At 54.6% G+C, this 21,579-nt stretch overlaps 6 protein-coding genes across 7 annotated transcripts; 3 read left to right on the top strand and 3 right to left on the bottom strand.

The window, feature by feature from the left end:
* Positions 1–871: 871 nt before the first annotated feature.
* Positions 872–3,127, top strand: LMH87_004351 (uncharacterized protein; the record flags this gene model as incomplete). Of its 2 annotated transcripts, XM_056195557.1 has the most annotated exons (3): positions 872–2,014; positions 2,081–2,604; positions 2,660–2,663. In XM_056195557.1, 3 exons carry the CDS (start codon positions 872–874, stop codon positions 2,661–2,663), a joined length of 1,671 nt encoding a protein of 556 aa, XP_056049173.1. The 2 variants fall into 2 exon arrangements, with proteins under 2 accessions (XP_056049173.1, XP_056049172.1); XM_056195556.1 differs by having other exon boundaries at positions 2,081–3,127.
* Positions 3,128–3,483: 356 nt separating this feature from the next.
* On the bottom strand, positions 3,484–5,260 carry LMH87_004350 (uncharacterized protein; the record flags this gene model as incomplete). Its single annotated transcript, XM_056195555.1, has 4 exons — positions 3,484–3,704; positions 3,773–4,745; positions 4,810–5,119; positions 5,214–5,260. 4 exons carry the CDS (start codon positions 5,258–5,260, stop codon positions 3,484–3,486), a joined length of 1,551 nt encoding a protein of 516 aa, XP_056049171.1.
* A 945-nt stretch (positions 5,261–6,205) lies between these two features.
* LMH87_004349 (uncharacterized protein) lies at positions 6,206–7,069 on the top strand (the record flags this gene model as incomplete). Its single annotated transcript, XM_056195554.1, has 1 exon — positions 6,206–7,069. One exon carries the CDS (start codon positions 6,206–6,208, stop codon positions 7,067–7,069), a length of 864 nt encoding a protein of 287 aa, XP_056049170.1.
* A 606-nt stretch (positions 7,070–7,675) lies between these two features.
* On the bottom strand, positions 7,676–10,234 carry LMH87_004348 (uncharacterized protein; the record flags this gene model as incomplete). Its single annotated transcript, XM_056195553.1, has 7 exons — positions 7,676–8,634; positions 8,696–8,813; positions 8,868–9,131; positions 9,194–9,364; positions 9,421–9,544; positions 9,605–10,052; positions 10,180–10,234. The coding sequence occupies 7 exons, from the start codon at positions 10,232–10,234 to the stop codon at positions 7,676–7,678; spliced, it is 2,139 nt and encodes a 712-aa protein (XP_056049169.1).
* Positions 10,235–10,962: 728 nt separating this feature from the next.
* Positions 10,963–15,711, bottom strand: LMH87_004347 (uncharacterized protein; the record flags this gene model as incomplete). The annotated part of the gene is made up of 1 exon (XM_056195551.1): positions 10,963–15,711. One exon carries the CDS (start codon positions 15,709–15,711, stop codon positions 10,963–10,965), a length of 4,749 nt encoding a protein of 1,582 aa, XP_056049168.1.
* Positions 15,712–17,852: 2,141 nt separating this feature from the next.
* On the top strand, positions 17,853–21,045 carry LMH87_004346 (uncharacterized protein; the record flags this gene model as incomplete). The annotated part of the gene is made up of 6 exons (XM_056195550.1): positions 17,853–17,922; positions 17,992–18,134; positions 18,216–18,383; positions 18,437–18,607; positions 18,664–20,363; positions 20,418–21,045. The coding sequence occupies 6 exons, from the start codon at positions 17,853–17,855 to the stop codon at positions 21,043–21,045; spliced, it is 2,880 nt and encodes a 959-aa protein (XP_056049167.1).
* Positions 21,046–21,579: the final 534 nt, after the last annotated feature.

Below are 21,579 nucleotides of genomic sequence, written 5' to 3'. Positions count from 1 at the left end.
GGGGAAGGAGTAATGGCGTCAATCAATGCATTTTCAATGACTGATAATACGCCTGTCGTCTTGGACCGCTTCTGTGGGTGCAGCAGTGCTTTGACTTTGTGACCTATATGACCCTCCTTTGCTCCCTCGGCAGTTGAAGTAATAATCCATGTGCCATTATTATCGTCATCTACCATCAAGGTATCGCTTCTACGGATCGGAAAAAGGGAGCAACCCGAGAGCAAAGATACGGAACAGAGGGAGGGTCGCTGGGCGAATCATGTGCAGCTGCTGTCGCGGCTCTGGAGTGCTGCCGCCTAGTGACTGCTGAGTGCGCCGCGGCTAGCAGGTGCTGGGTGTAAACAACCCAGCTGGTTGTGCGTTTGCACCAGATGGGAGCATACTTGAACATATGATAAATAGTTTTTTTTTTTTAAAAAAGAAATCTCCTTCCAGTGGAATTAGCGACTCGATTCTAATTACAAAAAAAACCCAACTGCCATGCGTGTATAAAGCTGCGCATCAACGCCGAGCCTGCAACCTCCCACCTCCACCTCTCAACCACACTTCATGAAGATGCCACTTCTTCATTTCTTCTTCACCACCACTCATACAGGCCTTTTTAATAAATCTTCTGCATATTAAGCAGCTCTTTTTCTTTTCCCTTTGCCACCGTCTTTGTGACGGTGATTTGCACTGAAGCGGTGAACAACCATCCTACATCCAGTGCATTGTCTCGAGTCCACTTACATCGCTCTGACATCTCACATCACCGCACCTTTGTCCTTTTATTTCTTTCTAATTTTTCGCCATTTTTCTCTCTTCTTGCATTTCTTCCTCATCAGACTAAGCCACTTCAAACTTTGCCCATTTCTCTTCCTACATCTACACCATGACTTCGACAACCACCACGTCTCGGCGATTCAAGCTCTTTGGCTACTCAAAAAACATCGAGCCATATACCAAGAAGCGCATTATCGAATTTGGGATGTGCAACCTTCATGCGAACCTCAACAGAGAATACGATCCCGACCGTGACGATGAGCTCCGTGCGATGCGCGCAGGGTCCAACATTTCCGACTTTGACAACACCGAGTTCCGCATCCAGAGGCAAAAGGTTGACCTCACCTACGTCTACGAGAATGTCGACATTGAGATGCCCACCGCCGCGCAGCTCCGTCGCATGCCCGGCCCCGTGCGCCGCAACATGCGCGTCGTCCCGCAGACCCCGCGCGCCGAGCTCTACAACCGCGGCCCGGCCGTGGCGCCCACGCCCAAGATTCCAGATCCCTACGACGACTCGCCGCTCTGGGGTTTCAGAGACAAGTACATGTACCGCGCGAGGATTGATCCTGAGGAAGCAAAGGAGGCGAAGAGGCAGAAAATGCCAAAGGAGAACAAGAAGAAGCGCAAAGCGCGCGGCCGAAACCAGTCGGAGCATCCAGAAGAGGCCGACATTGAGATTGGACATGGTCGGAAGAGGCCTCGCGTTGATGAGGAAGAGCAAGCGCAGATGGAAGAGGAGCAAGTGCAGGACTACAACCCTGTGCATCTTCCACCTACTCCTGCCACGACGCCCGGCTTTACAGCTCCGTGCGACATGCCTGTGCAGTCGATTGAGCAGACCGACGGGCAAGTGGAGGCTAACATCGAGCTCCTCGCAAACTTCAACAATACCCATTCAGCGCCGACTGCGCCTACCGAAGCCAGAGCTACTACATCTACCTCTTCGAGCTCGAGCACCAGCCCGCCTACTCGGTCGAGGGCCGCACCATCCTCCAGCTCCAGCTCCAGCTCCAGGCCCAGCCCTACTGTTGCTGTTAAAGGTGGAGGTAGAGAAGCAAGAGGAAAAGTGCTAAGAGGTGGAGGCGCCGCACCTGCACCATCCTCGCCTCTAAACCCACCATCCCTAGGTTCTCTGGAGCCCGTCGTCGAGGCGTCGTCGTCGTCGTCGTCGTCGTCTGCGCCCGCCGCGACTGTAGACCAGGGTCCTCCGCAATTCGCCAGGCAAGGCTTCCTCGCGCTGCCGAACGAGGTGCGTCTGCAGATATACCGACACCTCCTCGTCCGGACTGAGCCCATCCGCGTGCACGCCAGCTAGGAGCTGGTGTACCGCAACCAGAGCCTCGGCCTGCAGCCCGCCATTCTCGGCACCTGCACGACCATCTTCCGCGAGGCGGCGCGCACGCTCTACGGCGAAAACGAGTTCCTGTACCTCCTCCGCGACGGCGCCAACCACGTCGCCGACGTCACGGCCGTCGGCCAGGACGACGCGCCCAACCCGGCCAGCGACGCCGAGGAGGACCCCGAATGGGGCCCCGCGCGCCGCGCCACCCGACGCGGCCGCCGCAGCGCGGTGAAGCCGCTGGAAAAGTTTGACATCAACCTCGACCGCTACATCAGGTACGTCCGGCACATCTGCATCGAGGCCGAGCACAACCGCTTCGACGAGGCGGCGCAGACGCGCGCGGCCAGCGCCGTCAAGGTCTTTACGGACCGCTACCCGGCGATGCCGGCCGGCAGCTTCTCTACGCGCCTCGCCAGCCTGGAGCTGCGCGTGGTGCCCATGTGGGAGGCCAACGTCGGCGAGCTCGGCGGCGGCGGCGGCTTCACCTTTCTCGACTGGTTCGACGCCGACACGGGGCTCATGCGGAGCATCCGCGACCTCTCGTGCGACCAGCTGACGGTGCGCGTCCTGCCGCCGCCCGGCAACCAAGCACGGGGGTCGCGCCGCTTGCGTAACGCGGGCGGCGGTGCCAGCGTCGTCGGTGGACCGCCGACGTTCACGCACCATGTGAGCATGCACGACTACCAGGTCGGCCGGCTGGTGCGCGACTTTGGCATGGTGGATGTCTGGGCGGGCGACGGTGCGATGCAGCTCGGGAGGGAGGCGCGCCTGGGCGAGATGGAGGCCGGGTTCAGGAGGCTGCAGCGCGTGCTGGAGGGGGTCTGCCGGGACGCCACGTATGGCGAGCGTGGCTGTCCGCGGGTCGTCGAGGACGGGGAGGATGGGGATGGGGATGGGGAGGGGCAGGATGCGGACGGAGGGGATGGTGTGGGGGACGATGGACCAGCAGATGACGACTTTGAGGAGGAGTTATTGCTGCTTGACAATGATGATGAGGATGATGAGGACTACGAGGACTAATGGTGAAATTTTGGGAAGAGAGATGGCATTGGTTGCTTCCGTTTATGAATATGGTTTTCGCTGTTTCATTCATGTTCCTTGTCTTTTGCTAATCCGTTTATTTCTCTCATTTTTGTTATTTCTTTTCTTTCTTTATCCTGGTCTAGATTGAGACAAGAGGCCCACTGCATCACAGACTCGTCTTTTTTTACACCCATTGATAGCATCTTGGCTGAATAGCTTTACACAGAGTTTTTACGGAGCAACAGGTACCAAGTTAGATGAACAATTTTTTTCATTTCAGATTTTGAAATCATCATAAATAGTCATGACCACATGTAAAGCTTTTTTCTTGCTTCTTCCACTACTGCCCTCCCCTACGACGTCTCAATCTTGACCTTGCTCACGTCGAGCGTCTCCATGTCCACCAGCACAATCTCCTTGCTTGTCACAAACGCTGGCACCGCGACGAGGCGCACGCTCTGCCCGTCGGGTCCGTGGATCATCCGCGTGCCAAACTCGGGCTGGTTGCCGACAAAGTACAGGTGCGGGCAGGCCTTGAGCACAAACGGGTCGTCATCCTGGAACGGGTAGCTCCCTGCCGATGCCATAATTAGCACAGTCTTTGATAATGGCAAAAGAAAATCCAGAAAAGCCGTCACTTACATAGTGTGTCCGGCGCAGTCGGCGCGCAGCACCGCCACCGGCACATGGCCTCCATCATGCCCAGCCTGTCGTCGCTATCGACATACTTGAATACGTCGTCTACATTCTGACCACCCGTGCCCAGCACGCGCCAGCCCTCAACCTCGGCCTCCCACGGGTTCGTCACGCTGTCAAACCACCCCGGCACGCCCGTTTTCGTCGGGTCCGCGCCAAATGCACGCGCCGACGGGAACAGTGCCGTGTGCAGCGGCTGCTGGGGGTAGCTCGCGTTGGCCGGGTCCTTGGCGCCGGGGAGCAGCGTCACGGGCATCGACGGCAGCAGCTCGCTGACAAACTCGTCAAAGAGCTGCGAGGGCAGCGCATTGTACGCGCTCGCGTCGTAGCCGTACTTTTTGCTGCTCGCCACCGACTTCTTTTCGTCCTCGGCCGCGGCGGCGACGGCTTCCTTGGTCGTGCTCACCTGGCTGATGGAGTCGCCTGCAATGATGAGACGGCCAATATGCGAGGCCTGCGACTGGGCACCGGCGCTGAGGCTCTCGCCGAGAAGGTACTCGAGCAGCAGGTTGACCTCGACGGCAGCCGAGGCGTCGACGCCCGAAAACGACAGTCCAGACACGATGGCTATTTGCTTGTGGTTGTTATTTGGCGAGGATATGCTGCCGTCTGTCATTTCCGTATCTTCTTGCTTGTGCTTGCCGTTGGTCTTGGCGCCGGCGCCGTTGGACGCGCCGCCAGAGAGCGCCCAGCGTTCAGGCTGGGGCGGCAGATCGGGGAACTTGAGGTCCAGGACTTCGAACTCGCCGCTCGTGTTTTCCGTACCCATCACGGCAATGATGCAGCCCGTCACCAATGGGACCGTCTTTAGAACGTCGCCGACGAGCCGGATGCGGCCCGAGTCGTCTTCGAGGGTGACCTGGTCGCTGCCGTCGTCCGAGTAGTATTTCTGCGTCGAGATGGGTGCGGATAGCCAGCGCTGCAGAACGGGTCAGTCAAAGGGGCCAGGTTTAGTTGATTTGCGCCACCAATGCGCAGCTTACATCTTTGGATACGTCTTCCAGGATATTGGGCTTCAGCGCCATGTCCATGTAGACGGTGCCGGCCACCCAGCACAGCTCGCCCTGCCGCACGTCGAGGACGCGGTCGACCTTGCTAGCCGTTTCGCCGCCAATGGTGGTGCCGTCCCACGAGGCGGCCGCGACCTGCTCGACGGCGGGCTTGATCTTGGTGAGGCGCAAAAAGTACATGTCGCCGTACTGCTGCTTGTAGGAGCGCTGCTGGTCGAGGGTAAAGGTCGAGAGGGGCTTGTAGGAGGATTCGTCTCGGGGCGGGACGGAGAGGGGCGTGTCTCTGGAAGGGATGATTTTCGTCAGTACAGTTGTCATTGTCGGGAGTTTGGCGCCGCGCAAAAAGCGTCGGCGCACTGGGGATGGGAGCAGCTCACGATGGCTTTTGGAGCAAGCTCCCAGACACCTCCTCGAGGGTCACCATGGCGGGGTGATTTGGAAATGTGCGGTGGAGATGTAGAAGGCAGAGAATTGTTCAAAGGATGAGAAGGAAATAACACAGATTTCAAGGTCACAAATTGTTGTTGCAAGCAAGCTACAGTCGCAAGCTGGGTGGTATAAAGAATAAAGTGCAAGGTACCCGCGTTTTACGCGACGCCGGGTTGGCGCGTAAAGTGGCACCGCGGGGAGGCTGGCTGGGCGCAGGCTGTCAAGACAGACGATAAACTACCTCTGTGACCGACTCAATTTTTTACAGGCTATTTTCTGCTTTCAGTCTTGCATAGATAATGCTTACTTTGGGAGCGATAAGTTCTTGTTTGAAATTTATCCCCAACGGTGGCATAGTAATCGCGACTGAATGTCCGCTTCGTTGCAGAACAGCTCCTTGCAGTCATTGGTAGCGTTCATGCATCATCTGTGTAAAGGAAGCCCTGGATTTATGAGGCTTCCCTTTTCTGAAGAAGAAATAAGAGGTTTATGTCGAGGGATTGATGGCGCGGTTTCAATACGACCCCAAGCTTAACTGAGAAGCCTTGCAGGATGGACCCTGATCTGCATGCATCAGACGAACTGGACCAGAAATGGTCTCTGTCGAATTGGCAAATATAGTCACCAATTTTGCACCTTGGCCAATTCCATATCATCCCACAACTACCTGTGCCTGCATCACAGTGACTGACTTCTGCCGTTCTCCCAGCCTGAATCGTAGTGTCGCCGTCACTGCCCCGCGTTTGCTACCCCACCACATTGACCGCCGACGATGGTCTGACTGGCAAATTTTCTCCGACATCGAACGACTCCTCTACAAATCTTCTCCCTTTCCATCTTCTCACCATCGTCCTTTCACACCTCCCCCCCCCCCCCCCCCCCCCCCATCTCCTCCTTCCCTCAATCCTCAATTCCCCCCACTGTCGCCGCCACCGCCATCATGCCCTCCAAGCAGAACCCGCCGTCCATCGCGGTCAACGACCTCTCCTACACCTTCCCCGACTACTCGACCGGCGTGTACAACATCACGCTCGACCTCCCCCCGCGCTCGCGCACGCTCCTCATCGGCGCCAACGGCGCCGGCAAGACTACTCTACTACGTCTCCTCGCCGGCAAGCGCCTGTGCCCGCACGGCACCATCTCCATCGGCGGCGTCGATCCCTTCCACCAGGGCCTCGAGGGCGTCACGTACCTCGGCCTCGAGTGGGTGCTGAACCCGATTGTGCGGACCGACATGGGCGTCGACGAGCTCCTGCGCAGCGTCGGCGGCGACGCCTTCCCCGCGCGCCGCGACGAGCTCGTCGCCATGCTCGACATTGACACCAACTGGCGCATGCACGCCGTCTCGGACGGCGAGCGCCGCCGCGTGCAGCTCGCCATGGGCCTGCTGCGGCCCTGGACCGTGCTCTTCCTCGACGAGATCACCGTCGACCTTGACGTGCTCAGCCGCGCCGAGTTCCTCGCCTGGCTCAAGCGCGAGACGGAGACGCGCGAGTGCACCATCGTCTACGCCACCCACATCCTCGACAACCTCGCCGGCTGGCCCACGCACCTCGTCCACATGCACATGGGCGCCGTCAAGGAGTGGGACACGGCCGACGCCATGCTCGCCACCATTGACGGCACCGTCGGCGATACCGGCAACTCGCGCCTCGGCGAGCTCGTCATGACCTGGCTCCGCGACGACTTGAGGGCCCGCGGGCCCCGCAGCGGCATCAACCGCGGCTCCGAGGGCAAGACGTATGGCTTTGGCGGCATGCGCGTCGGCGGATACGGAGACGAGTCCAAGCCCAAGGCTCATTAGCCCTTTTTCTCCTCTTCTCTTCTTCTCTTCTTGTTTTATTCAACACATTTTATTCGGCAACGCATCATGACTACGGACGTTTCTAAACTTTAACATTAGAAACACACAACTTTTTGGCATCTCGGAAACAACAACAACCTGATTTTAACAATAGGCTTTGCAGCATGGGAAAGGGCATAGACAAACACGGCACACATCATTCAACGGACGGTGCTTTTTGACGGGCGTTTTGACATCTTGGGCGGGCGGAGCGCAGACCTCAACACTGCAGACTCATACGCTCTCCATGATTTAGTTTTTGGAGTTCTTCAACATTTAGCATGATGCGTGGGTTAGGAGCGATTCGGCTTGCATTTTCCTTTCTTCTTTTTAAATGATACCCTGTACTTCAACAAGACGGGCATGGAACATGAAAACACATGACAGATATACAACATCTCGTCCACTTCAACTGGACACGTTAGCGGAACCTCGACTTCCAGCTTCTCACATTTCTACATAGCCACAAATTGAAACACCATTCACGAGCATCTTTTCATCATTCATCGCATTACATCATTATACCGCCCTTGATAGTCTACAAGAAAGAAATCAAGTTCCCCCTCTTCACGAGTCCTTGCCAGCCCAGCTCTCAATCGCCTTGGCCACCGACGGCATGCTGACCTTGAGCAGCTCCTCGACGCCGGCCATGCCCTTGGCGCGCAGGGTCTCCAGCACGCTAGCCCGGTACCCGTTGAAGCCGATGCGTATGCCGCCCGACGTGCCGAGCTTGCGCAGGCTCTCCTGCGAGACGGGCCCCGCGTGGCGCGTCTCAATCGCCGCGTCCACGTCGGCAATCTGGCGGTCCTCGAGCACGCGCAGCGTCTCGATGCTCTGCAGGCAAAACAGCGGCGAGTACGACAGCGAGAGCGCCGCCGCGAGCGCGAACCCGCCGCGGTCCACCGCCGCCACGTACCGCGCGAGGCGCGCGCGCGCCGCCCGCGGCAGCATGCACCCCTGCTCGACCTCCTTCTCCACGTCAAAGGCGCGCATGCGCCAGTGCAGGTTGACAATGTCGAGCAGGTTGCCGTTGTAGCGGTTCACGTCGTCGTTTGTGTACGATGAGGCGTCAATGGTGGGCGTGTCGGGGCTGCCGCGGATCTTCATGGCCGTCTCGAAGCCCTTTTTGTAGCTGGCCATGATGTGGCACAGGCGCGCGACCGTGGCCAGCGACTGGCTGAAGACGAGCAGGTAGATGAGCACCGACGGCGGCAGCCCGATGCAGATGTAGTGCTTGAGCGCGTCGTCGGTGAGCAGCGCCAGGTTCTGCTCGTAAAAGGCGAGAATGGCCGACTCGCTCGACAGCGTCGGGTCCGTCTGCAGCAGGGTGAGGGCGAGCGTGCCGGCGTGCTGCACGGTGCTGGTGATGGTGCGGCTGGCGTGGGCCGGGATGTTCTTGTTGGAGCGCAGGACGGCGGCCCAGTGATGCACCAAGTTGGTGTACATGTTGAGCAGCCCCAGCTGCGTGGCAGGCTGGTTATCGGCGACGGCGGCTTCCAGGGGTTGAAAGACAGCCCGGTACAGCTCTGGTTTGGTCTGTCATTACTACTCGTTCTTGGCACAAGAGACATGGAGAAAAATACTTGCCTTGGAAGTCATGGAGGGGCGTATACGCAAGAATCTCAAAGATGCAGGCTTTATTCCCCGAACCGCTCCAGAGCGAAAAGAAGCGTGCAAAGAAATTGAGCACAGTAGACGGTAAGTTCTGCACCGTTAGCAAAAGACAGATACTTGCTAGGCCAGCGGCGGTTCCGCTTACCTTGGTCTGCACCACAAAGTCGCGCACAACCTCCATAATCTCCCACAGCATCGCATCGTCCGCGTCGCCGTCGAGGACATCCTGCAGCGCCGCGTTCAGCCAGTTGGCCACGCGCAAGAACGACTCGGCGCTGGGCCGCAGCAGCAGCAGCTTCTGCAGGAGGGGGTCGGCCAGCACCGCGACCAGCTGGTTGGGCAGCTCCAGCTTGTCCATCTTGTCCACAAAGCTCTGCACGTTTTCAATTTCTTCCAGCGTCACCGAGTCCTTGCCTCCCATGTTAGTGCGCTTGTCCACGACCATGGCGTAGAGTGCATATCAAACGTTACCTCTGTAGCGTGCGAGGTGTGCACAGACGGGAGGGCCTTGTTCCTCTGGCCGCGCCCGACAGTCTTGTGCACGCGGAAAGCATCCCGCGGCCGCGACATGCGCTCTTGCGTCTGTTGCAGATGCGCCTCTTGTAGTGCAGCCAGTCTTTCCCCCCACGACGGATCGGGATGCTTTGCTCATGGGTCAGCCCAGTCACGCGGCCTCATCTGACAAATGCCCATCATACCTTGAACGCAGAAGCTCGTCCGCGCACTGCCTCGCCGACAATAATTTCCGGGTAGTAGTCTTTGTATACACGCAGCAAACCGACCAGCGTCGGATCATTACCTGTTTGCCGTGACAAGTTTAGTCTTTTCCAATGCTGTTAGTCTCAAATCTCACAAATCCATCTCTTTACAGAGAAGACCTACAAATTCTGGATCCGAAACGGCCGCACGTGCTTCCGCCTCGTTATCAGCGCCAGCAGATGCGTCAGCTGGGGCCGTATCGCCGCCGTGTCAAGCAGGTTGAACAGCACCGGGTACGCCTGCGACAGCACGCCGGGCGCCTCGAGCACGTGGTGCACCATGATGAGCCAGCGCAGCAGCAGCGCCTGCATCGCCATCGACGGCTTCAGCCGGCCGTGGCCTAGCGCGCCCACGACGCGCAGCGCGCAGGCGCCCGACACCCGCGTCACCGGGTACAGGCTGCGCAGCAGCACGCCCAGGCTCGCCTGGTCCAGCAGGTTCGGCGTCGTGATGAGCGTCAGCAGCTCGTCTAGCGCCTCCGGGAGCAGCCCCCGCTCGTACGCGAGCGACGCCAGGCTGTTGACCGACGGCTTGACGAGCGTCGCGCGGGCCTTAGGGGCCAGCTTGGAGGCTGTTAGAGGTAGGATTTTGTGTTAGCAGGGCTCGCTTAGAGAAAAACGATGCACAAGTTGATGGAATATCTAAGAGGGGATATATGAAATGAGACTGGGGGTAATGGGTGAGTGAGCGTCTCATACCAGCGACAATGTCCGCGACCAAGTTGGTAATCTCATCGTCTCCAGCGGCCGGCATCGTGGCGCGCCGCCTACGACGGTGGGGAGGTTTTAAATCGGTAAATGAATGAAGCTTCCGGACGCTATAAAGGATTATGCATCGCGAATGTGTTTAATCGCCGTTTTAAGAGAGCGTCTTTGCCGTTTCCGACGTTGACGGATGAGGTACGTGTAGTGGGCGCCTCAACGCCAAAGAAGACGCGTTGGTGTTTAATGGGCCGCCGCCCAGATTGCACCAACAGACACTGCCTACCCTAGAGCCAGAAACATCTGTCAAAGAGTCAAATCAATCAGATACAGTGCGTTCATTCTATTATTCTACCTAGTCTCAAGGACGTCTACATATACTAGCTCAGATTCCGCTAGTGTGATTCTTCACAGGGGAGCACAACATTTCAGTAGCACTTCTGGAATTGGTAAGAACTGATCGTGCCAAGTCAATACCGCGTCTGAGCTTATGGCAAGGATTGTTTCTACAACCGGAAACATTCTCATCCCTGATTCCTGTCGCTAAATAAATACAGACCTCTCCTTGTAGAAGCTAAGTGGTATAGTATGCAAAACACAAAGTTTTGAGCACGATTCTAGAAGGACAATACCCGAGACAATTGTACATTAGCCGCTAAATTTCAACAATCAAATCACTGTACGCCTCCCAAACTTTTTGTCTTCTCTGAATGCAACCCGTAAGCAAAGTTCCGACTACTCTTTTTCCACCAATAAATTCAAAGAAAAAATGAGCCCTAATCAAGAGGCCCATTTCGTGAAATCTACAGAATCCACAACAGAACAGGCGGGATTGGTCAAGAAACCAACCTCCGTGTCGTTCGTAGTGGTAGACGTAGACAACACAGACGACCGGTGAGAAGTCTGTTCGCTGGTGTTGGTAAAAAACGTTGCCACGCTGGTGCGACGAAGACTGTTGAGACTGTCTCGTACGCTACTGCCAGGCCGTGAGGCATCTCCAGGTCCTAGAGCTGGACCACCTGACAAGGACGTCCCAGGAGGCGACGACGCGACGGTCGCGTTCTTGGTTCCATACCGTTCCCGCAGACGTTTAATTTCGCGGAGACGACTGGTCCAAGACGAGATGTGCTCTCCGCCTTCCTGACTATGCCATACCATGGCGAACATGGTCGCATTCAGAGCCAGCAGTCGAATAAAACCGGGTAGTGCTCTCAACGATACCATCTTGGTCTCTGACGCTGGCGAGATTGGCGGAAAGCCCGGCTTGCTCATGACCTTGACCATGTAGAATGGCTGAGCCGACTCCGCCTCAGGCTTGGTCTCTCTCCGGACGATAAAGGACGCTCGCGAGGCTGGGGTGATCACAATGTTGACAAAGTTAAACTGGCTTGGGAACGTGTCAAATCTGAACGGATTGCCAGAGTCGTTGAAAATGATGTTGACAAAGTCATTACCAATGTGCCGCTTCTTTAGGGTACACGAAGGGTCCCGCTCGAGGTTGGTTGGCATTTGCGTTGTGACGTGAAACACAATCTCAGTCACTCTATCACGCCAGCAGAATGTGTACTCGCCGTCCGTGTCATATTCGCGGTCCAACCCTTGAGTATTGAACGTGGCCCCCCTCAGTCTGGTCAGGGTGCCCAAATTGTTGAGAAACTCAATGTAATCGCTGCTTCCAGACACGTTGGCCAGAATTTCAGCCTCGTCCGTCTGACCCTCGCCGATGTAAATGACGCCGACCTTGTGCCCATCAAGACTGGAGCTTCGATCAAAGACACGAATAGCTCGATCGACGGCATCGTCATCAGGTAATGCAATAGGTCGTGCAGCATCGAAGCTCTGCGGGATGGGTGACAGGAGCTGCACTAGGATGTGGTTGGGCATTATCGCATGGCTCGTTGACTGGCCTTCTCTGGCAATGTCCAAGTGATTCTCAATTTGATGCAGCGGCGGCGGCCGATAGGCTTCACGAATTGTATAGGCTGAAGTACCTGACGGTTGCCGCTTAACGATGTGCGCCCAGCCGGTGAGTGTGGCTTGTTTCACGGTAACGATGCTATTTCCAATGAGCCAACGCTTCTTTCCAATCTGGCCAAACCGGTCTTCCGTAAAGTACGGGTCCTTGGCAGATTCGTCCGCATCAGCATACGTAACACGCTGCATAAAGTCGACAGAAGTGATGGCTTGTTCTTCAACTTGTTGCGCAGGGCCGTCCACATCGGTAAACAGTTTTCGAACGATCCACGATACATGGTTGGCTCTATCGGGGAGTTTTAGGGCCAGGAACCAAAAGATGATTGCATGATAAGCAATGGCATGCACGTATTGTGGCAAGTCGTCCGATGGAGGATTGTGGCTGCTCTCGGGATGACCAGATTGCGGTGTCACCGGCGTCGACACCTCGCTGGTTCTGCTGCTTCGGTTGGAATGCCGCTTTTCTCTCGCGTAATCAAGGTATCGAAAACAGATGCCGAAAACAGTGCGAAATTCTTCTTCTCTAAAGTTGACATAAACGTTGTGCATTCGGCTCAAGCATGAGAGAAACTCCAAAATATGGACCGAAACATGAGGCTGTGTAATGATTTGCGCCATCTGCGTCAAAATTTGGACCAGAGACTTGCTCATGGATAGTGGAAGTTCATGGCAGCAGATAGAGAGTGCGTGGATGCATGCTTTGGCAGAGCGTTCCCACCCTGAAATACCCTGCGCAAAAGTCTTGACAATTTCGTCCTCGTCTGACTTTTGAAAATATTCATGATAGCTCAGAATCACTGTCAAACTCTGATATAGACAAATGGCTACATCTGCCTTTCTGAGGCCATGAATGTTCGGAGGCTCTGGAAGCGTATTTGTGCGCAAATGATCACAAACTACCTTGCGGAGCTCTTGGATTTGCGAGACTGCACTTTGAAAGAGGGCGTGGTTGCTCAACTGCAGTGGCAGGTGTACCAGCACGAAGCTATAGATTTCCCAGTCTGCACCCTGAAGTATAGCCAGGATACCATCAAGCCAGGCAGAAATGTCCGGTGAGTGGGTTGTAGTAGGTGTTGATGAGCCCGAGGAAGATGAATCCGCCGAAGTATCCTGCTCTACATGAGACAGTAATATGGGACTTATTGCCGTCGGAGCTTGGCAGGGCAAGGCCTTGGGGTCGGGATACTGCCACAGCTGCTGGTGCTTGGCAGTTGCTCTGACGCTCGTGCCACTTGCTGCTCGAACAGGTATGCCTCGCTCGCTGTGGCTGAATGAGACGCCTCTGGATGGGCGAACCTGAACTCCATGATCGTTTCGAGAAGGCCGCATCGTCTCCGCGGCCTCCTCGGTCTTTTTCTTGGCTAGAGCTGCCTCTGTGCGACATATCGAAGACGCTAAAAAGTCGACATCTAAATCGTCGGTGACATATATTCTATACGCCCAGTCTGCACGAAGTCTGAATAGCAGCTTCATGGCACATAACCGCGCGTCAACCTCGCAGTGGGCGGATTTGGCAATGTTAATCAGGACGTTGAGAAGAGCAACGCTTTTATCCTGGTGAGAATTCATCAACTGCAGAAACATGGTGACATAGGCTCGGGTCACAGTGTTGGACGGCGATTCGTAGGACAACAGATCGCGCTTTTCAGCGTCACCTGCGATACTGGGGATTGTGGGAGCGGAACCAAGGACTGGCGACATGAGCCTGTCATTAGGAACAATACCTTTGAGGATGTCCATGATGTAGTTGAATAGTTCCATATCGCAAGATTTGGCCACAGAAATGATGAATGCCATGATGGCATTGAGGACAGGAATATCATTTTCCTCTGCAACGTCTTGAATGATTCGCTTGGTAAGCCGAGGAATAAAGTTCTGCTCGGCTCCATCACCGACAAGTTCCACGACATCATATGCGTCCATGATTGTGCTCAACGCGATGAGACGCGTCTTGGAAGGTCGCTTGCGGTTAAGAAAGAAGGCGTTTAGTACCAAAGAAATGTTTTCCTCCCAGTCCAAGTCGGACGGCGAACAACACCTAAACTCTTGGAAATAGTTGAGGACCGTTATCGCAGTGGCATTGGGAAGCAGCTCTGGAGCTTGTGTAAAAAAGTTGACAATTGTCTGACGGGGAATATAGTTGGCCGTCTTTTGGTTCATCAAAAGATCAAGACGCGCAATTAGAGTTGTCAACTCGGCGACAAGAAATTCTTCAGCAGATTCTTCCTTGGCAGTTTTATCGCCGACAGCCGCAGTGACACGAGTGTAGCACTGGGCGCACACGCGCAGGGCAATGGACCAATCTTCATCAATAAGTAGCTTGTGCAGTTGACCAGCTCCATCGTCGAATAAAGCGTTGAGAATCTGTATGATAGACCCGTATACCCTTGTAGAATTTGACGCCTTCAAAGCGTTTGCCAAACCGTCAACCAGCAGGGCATACGGAACAGTTGGGTATCCTTTATCTGTGCTCTTAGCCAGAAGCTTTTGAAGTACCGCAAGTGCACCACGAATTTCCCTGCTGGTGTCTCTGTCGTTGGAAGAATCTGATGATAAATTTCGGAGGATATCAAGCAAAATACGCACAGTAGCCTGGCCATTGTGAGACTTGAAAAGATTGGCAAGTGTATGCCAAGACCCCTTGTGAAGGCCGGGAACAAGGCAGAAAATGGAACCCAAAACCTGAACACATTCTTTAAGCTTGTCGTTGGGAATAGATCCAAATGTAACAATGACATCGAGGATAGAAATACAAGATTTGAGATCGTCTTCCACGCTCGTGCTCATGCAGATATTGAGCAGCATATCGATAAGCTTAGACACGGTGGCCTCGCTGGCCGTGTTGTAGCCGAATTTCATAACGTCGTGAACAAAAGAAAAGAGCTGTGCTAGATTTTGGTCCTCGCCTGACGCGTTTGCTCGTTTGGCTGACTTTGAGCCCCTTGCTGCATTTTTGCGCGCCAACCGGGCAGCGTTGTAAGCTTGATGAAGCCACTCTATCAATAACGGAATGGTTTCGTAGTCAAAGCCTGCCAATTTGCGGCCGCCATTGGTTAAATCAACGAGGGCGGCTAGCTGCAGATGAAAGTCGTCGGGGTGGGCCGGGGCGGTTATCGTCTGGAAATATTCTTGCCGTTCGAGATCTGTCGAGGAGGTGTGCTTCACACACTCGGTCAAAAGCTCCCACCCGGCAATTCGGACAGCTTGTGGCTTCTGCTCGTCGACCAAGTCCTTGGCGGCATACCATATATCAAGGACAGGATTCAATGGGTATTCGGAAATTGCGTATCGCAGGGTATCGGCGGCGGATATACGCTCGGCGGGGGTACCCGAAATCAGAAGCTCGAGGGCGTCCATGTGGTTTGTGGCAAGACCCCGAGAGTGTATGGGGGTGGCATTTACAAACTCAGTCTTGGGCTGAGCTGCAGCGGGCGATGGGATATGCGGCGGCGAGCGTGTACTTTTGGAGCTGGTAAGTCCCCGGAGCACACTGCTGAGGCCGCTAGGGCGGACCGACTCTGATGACGGCACATCATTGTCGGGCTGTCGAGACATGTGCTCGTCGTCTTGGGCGCAACGTGTCGAGGAAAGGGACTAGAACGGAGGAGGGTGTTGTTAGCTGTGCTAGCCGGAATGACGCAGAAATGGTTACACGACAAGCATATGCCGAAAGTATGGGCGCACACAACGAAGGGCGCAGACACAAGAGCAAGCTTCAGGCTGCTCCCCGCATCACAGACAGCACTGGCTGCTTGGCCAGGGACTGGCTGGGGTTTGCGCAAAGTGCATTGGGTAGCGGTGCAGGTGGGCTGCTATGCGACGGCAGAGATGCGTACCTGTTGGCGACCTTGAGAATTCAAAGGCCGACAAGAATTTCAGATTGTGTAAGCGACCGCATAGAGGAGCAGGGTAGAGAAGCAGCGATCGGATTGCTGGACCGAGACGAGACGGGAGACAAAGGTCGAGGATCGGGAGGGCGGCGGGGAGTAGGATTGATCGCAAAAGGAAGGAGGAAGAGGTGAGAGGGTGCCGTCACTACCACACTAGCTGCGATGCTAGAGAGCTATAGCAGGATCATCGGCGGGGGTGGGGAGGTGTTGGACGGTAAAAGAGAAGCACGGCAGCTGTTTCGCTATCGGTAAAGAAAGAAGAAGCAGTCGAAGATGCGAAACGAAATGCAGAAAGACGAGGCGGAAGTGGCGTGGTGATGGGAGCAGGTGACGAACGAGATAGGTAGGATCCTGACTAAGGCGGCGATGGGTACAGCAGTAATCTGTATCCGTAACTTACTCACTGGTAGGTGGGCAGCGGGCTGCAGAGAAAAATGAAGCAGAGCTTTTTCTGGGCAAAAAGCTTAAAGCGGCGAAGGAGCTGGCGCTGCGGGTGACGGCGGCTCTAGGTAGCTTAACGAACTACCCTGTGCCTAACTAGAGAAGGTGCTAAGATACCCTGGCCATGCTGTTTATGGCTGCTGCTGCAGGGGCGTTACAGGGGGAGCTGCGGGAGGCACGGGGCAGCTCAATGGCGGCTGATGAGCAGACGTGATGGCAGGGGTTCAAGGTCCAGCTGTGACACGAAAAGAAAAGAAGAAAAAGAAGAAAAAAAGGCTCTACCAGGTATTCAAGGTACGGGCTCTTGCCATCTGTACATCCTTGGCCGTCTCCCAAAAATTCCGTGCCGTCATGTCAAATGGCTTGCGTGACACCTACCTACTGGTACCTAGGTAGGTACCTAGATAGACATCTACCTTATAACATGGTTGTCTGCAAGCTTCAAGTACCGCAGGAAACAGGGGCACTGTACCCACCTACTGAGTACGTAGCTTATTATGGATACTTTGCTACCAAACTCGCCGGCTGTCCATGTATTGACCTGCAAACGCCAGCGACGAAACCTCTATCTGACCTATCATACCGTGAATGCTCAACAGGACGCTAGCTGACGCCCGTCAAACGGCAAACGCAGCTTCGAGCCAGATCTGCGACTTGGTCGGTGCCTTGATGCAATTACCGCTGCTAATACACCCAAGAAGCTGTATCCGAGTAACACATCTGCCGTGCCGTGCCTTGCCTCGTGTGTTTGAGGCGCCTGCAAAGCCGTGAAGCTGCCCTGTCTGTACTCCGTACGGAGTATAAGTAGCCCATTCTACCAGCCGTTCGATTGCCGATGTACCAAGGAAAATATAAGACCATCTGAAAATCGACGACTCTGGCCCGGTCCATGTACATGTCCTATGCCACAGAACTTCTGCTCTATGAATAATTTCTACACTCGTTTAAATATCGGTATCCAAACATCTTGCTTGGTGCGACAAGATGACCAGTTTCGACTCGGCGCGTGCTGGCGCTGGGTAACTTATTCTGTAGCGGGGTAGTTATTGATAGCTCGACCGAACAATGTAGCTTCTGCTTCACTACCTTGGCTTATAAAATGGAAAATACAAATGTCACAAACAATGTTTTGTAACTTCTTCAGCTTCCGCTCGGTACCATAGCGCAGTCGCACGAGGCTTTCACCGGAGCTTGGGCCAACTCCAGAGCATCTGTTGCTGTACTGGCAGTTAATAAAGCACCGCCTCCCCCACTCAGCTGCCTGCGTTGTCCCGCAACCACGAAAAGTCCACAACACTGCCATCCAGCTTCTGCCTCCATCATCTTCACCACGCCCTGGTTGTAGCCCGCACACGCTTATTCAAAATGGCGGCCGAGATGGAGCAAATCGCTCAGCTGCTCAATGCTACCCTCGATCCTTCCCAGCACAGAAAAGGTAGCCAGCCTCCAGCTCGCACCCTGGGCCCCGCCTCTGTTCTCCAAGCTAATAAACAAACGCCGCCAGCCGAATTGGCCTTGAAGCAGGAGGCTTCAAAGCCCCAATACTCGCTGGCTCTTCTTACCATTGTCAGCAACGAATCTGCCCCGGCCAACACGAGACTCGCCGCTGCTCTCGCGTTCAAAAACTTTATCCGCACAAATTACGTCGTACGTCCGCCGTCCAACGCGCGCGCCCTCCTCGGTCCACGCAACCAGCCTCGACGCACGCGCCCAGCTAACATACCCTAGGACGAGGAAGGAAACTACAAAATCTCGGAGTCCGAGGTTCAGACCATCAAGGAGCGCCTCGTCGGTCTCATGATTGCTTGCCCTCCTAATGTGCAGGCACAGCTTGGCGAAGCAATCAGCGTCATTGCTGACTCCGACTTTTGGAGGCGGTGGGAGACCCTCACACAGGTACGCTTCCTTGCTGCGTCGCTCATGACAGGCAACTAACCATCTGTCTGAAGGACCTCGTCAGCCGCTTTTCTGGCACTGATCCCAAGATCAACGTGGGCGTTCTCGAAGTTGCACACTCCATTTTTAGCAGATGGCGCCCTCTAGGAAAGACGGACGAACTGTACATTGAAATCAACCATGTGCTACAGACCTTTGGCGAGCAATTTTTCCACCTGCTTGTCGTGCGTATTTCCGTCCCCATCCCTCTCTAGTGACCCGCTAACGGAAGCAAACACAGACTACAGACAGGAAGATCCAAGAGCATGCCAACGACAAGCAGGCCCTTCAAGGCTGGTTCGAGACCCTCGATCTCCAGATCAAGATCATGCACGACCTTTCGAGCCACGATCTCCCTCCCATTTTCGAAGAGAACCTCTCCAGCATAGCCGAACTTCTCCACAAGTACCTGACATACACGAACCCGCTGCTTGACACCGACGACGAGTCTGAAGTCAGCGTTGTCGACACGGTCAAGGCCAACATCTGCGAGATCCTTGTCCTATACACCTTCAAATACGACGAAGAATTTTCCCAGTACTGCCAGCCGTTCATCACCAGCGCCTGGAACTTGCTGTCAGCTACTGGCACTGAAACGAAGTACGACACGATTGTCAGCAAGGCTCTGCACTTCCTCACGGCTGTCACTGCCACGGCGCAGTACTCTGGATTGTTCAATAGCGAGGATGTCATCACGCAAATCGTCGAAAAGGTTATACTGCCCAACGTCACCCTTCGCGAATCCGACGTCGAGCTATTCGAAGACGAGCCGATCGAGTACATTCGTCGCGATTTGGAAGGCTCCGACAACGATTCACGCAGACGCTCTGCCACTGACTTCCTCCGCAAGCTGCAAGAGAAATTCGAGAGCCTCGTCACTACCGCAGTCTCTAAATACATCAACCACTACCTGAACCTCGGAAAGACGGACTGGAAGGCCAAAGACACCGCTATTTACTTATTCCTGTCTATTGCCGCCAAGGGAGCCGTTACCGCTGCGCAGGGTGTCAAGACGGTTAATCCCCTGGTCAACATTGTTGACTTTTTTCAGCAACATGTTGCCTCGGATCTTGTCGCCTCTGATGACTCGGAGCCGATTCCCAAGGTCGATGCTATCAAGTTCCTGTACACATTCCGAAGTCAGCTCAACAAGGAGCAGTGGAAGCAAGCCATTGGACCTCTGGTTCAGAATCTCAACTCGTCCAACTACGTCGTTTACACGTATGCCGCTATCGCCGTCGAGCGTGTACTTTTCTTGACAGACGACAATGGTAACCACACGTTTAACCGCCAAGACGTTGAGCCTCTATCCAAGGATCTGCTGGACCACCTCTTCAAACTCATCGAGAAGGATCCCAGCCCGGCAAAGCTGCAAGAAAACGAGTTTTTGATGCGCTGTGTTATGCGCATCCTCATCGTCATCAAGGATGGCGCCGCCCCGATTCTCGACAACGCGCTGACTCACCTTATTGCTATTACGAACATTATGAAGCAAAACCCCAGCAACCCTCGCTTCTACTACTACCATTTCGAAGCCATGGGTGCCTTGGTTCGTTACTGCGCCGCTACCAATGCCCCGGTTCTCAATGCCAAGCTTTGGGGCCCCTTTCACGAGATTCTCGCCGAGGACGTGACAGAGTTTATGCCCTATGTTTTCCAGATTCTCGCTCAGCTTCTCGAATCGAGCCCTGCGGAGACCATTTCGGACAATTACAAGGGGCTCTTACAGCCACTGCTTGCAGCTCCCATATGGGAAACTAGAGGCAACATCCCCGCCTGCACCAGGCTCTTGTCGGCCGTTATCCCCAAAGCTTCTGCTGACATTGCGGCGAATAACCAGCTGGAGCCACTACTGGGCATTTTCCAGAATCTTCTCAGCAGCAAGAAATTTGAACTGAATGCCTTTGACATTCTTGATGCCTCTGTCAAGGCTTTTGAGCCGTAAGTAGACTAGCAACATCGCCTCTCCATCCCTCTACTAATTTTAAATCGCAGAACTGTACTCGACCAGTACTTTGGTACTATCATACAACTCATATACACCAAATTGCAAGGCAACCCTGGCCAGGCTCTCAAGCTTCGTTTCGTCCGCTTCTTCCACCTTGTCAGCTCCCGACTCGAGGCCGGTTACGGCACCGACTTTTTCATCAAGCACTCGGACAAGCTGGACGAAAAGGCGTTCGCTCAGGTATACCCGCCGTTTGTGCTCGCCGAGACGGAAAAGCTTGCTCGACCTGTTGACCGCAAGCTGGCCGTTATCTCACTGACCAAGACACTGTGCGACTCGACCGTCTTTGCGCAAAAGTTCATGAAGGGGTGGGGCAACACTTGCCGTATCCTGCTGTCTTTGCTGGCCAACCCACCAGCCGTGGCGGCCGGCGGTGGTGACGAGATTCTGGCCGAGTCGCCCGTGGATGATATTGGCTTCGGCACCTCGTACACGCCGCTCAACACTTGCAAACCTCCGGCGCGTGACGATTTTCCCGGGGTCCAAGATGTACCGAAATGGGTCAAGGAATACATGGTGGGCGCCAACCAGCGCCACAACGGCGCCTTGCAGGGCTTCATCTCGGAGCGCCTGCCCCAGGACCAGCAACAGGCGATTGCGCAGTACCTTTATTAAAGGAGCCTGTGTACAGATACAACGAAGTTGAGATGTTCTAAAAGAAAAGGAACATGAAGCATTTAGGAAAGTACAGAGCATATTTGGCAGAGGAGGGAGTAAAATTACCATGGGCATATCATGTGGAGCGACTTTAATGCAACGGGATGAAGACCGGATTCCGGGGTCGAGGGAGTGAACAAGGTACGTGAGAAGAAAAAGGTTTTAGCTACGTGGCGCCAAATCTACGCAGAAAATTTACAGAGCGTTTTTGCATCTTTCCAATAAAAGATAAAAAAGTTTACCATACGAGTAATTGACGAGCAAAGACGTAACTTGACAGACAAACAAGGGCAAGATGAAGAAAATAGTCTTGTGGTATTCGAGCTATGTACAACACTTTGTGTATTATCCCCATATATGTATAACGAAAAAGAGAGAAGCCTCCAATATTCGAAGGTGTATATCACAAAAAAAAAGTAGAACAAATCATTGTTAAAACAAAATGACCAGAGATAAATGAGAATCCGAGTCAGTCGAAAAGCGCAAAGGCTA

The sequence above is a fragment of the Akanthomyces muscarius genome, chromosome 2 (assembly GCF_028009165.1).
Source record: "Akanthomyces muscarius strain Ve6 chromosome 2, whole genome shotgun sequence".
Taxonomy (NCBI): Eukaryota; Fungi; Ascomycota; class Sordariomycetes; order Hypocreales; family Cordycipitaceae; genus Akanthomyces; species Akanthomyces muscarius.
This window is presented reverse-complemented; position numbering and strand designations above follow the sequence as displayed.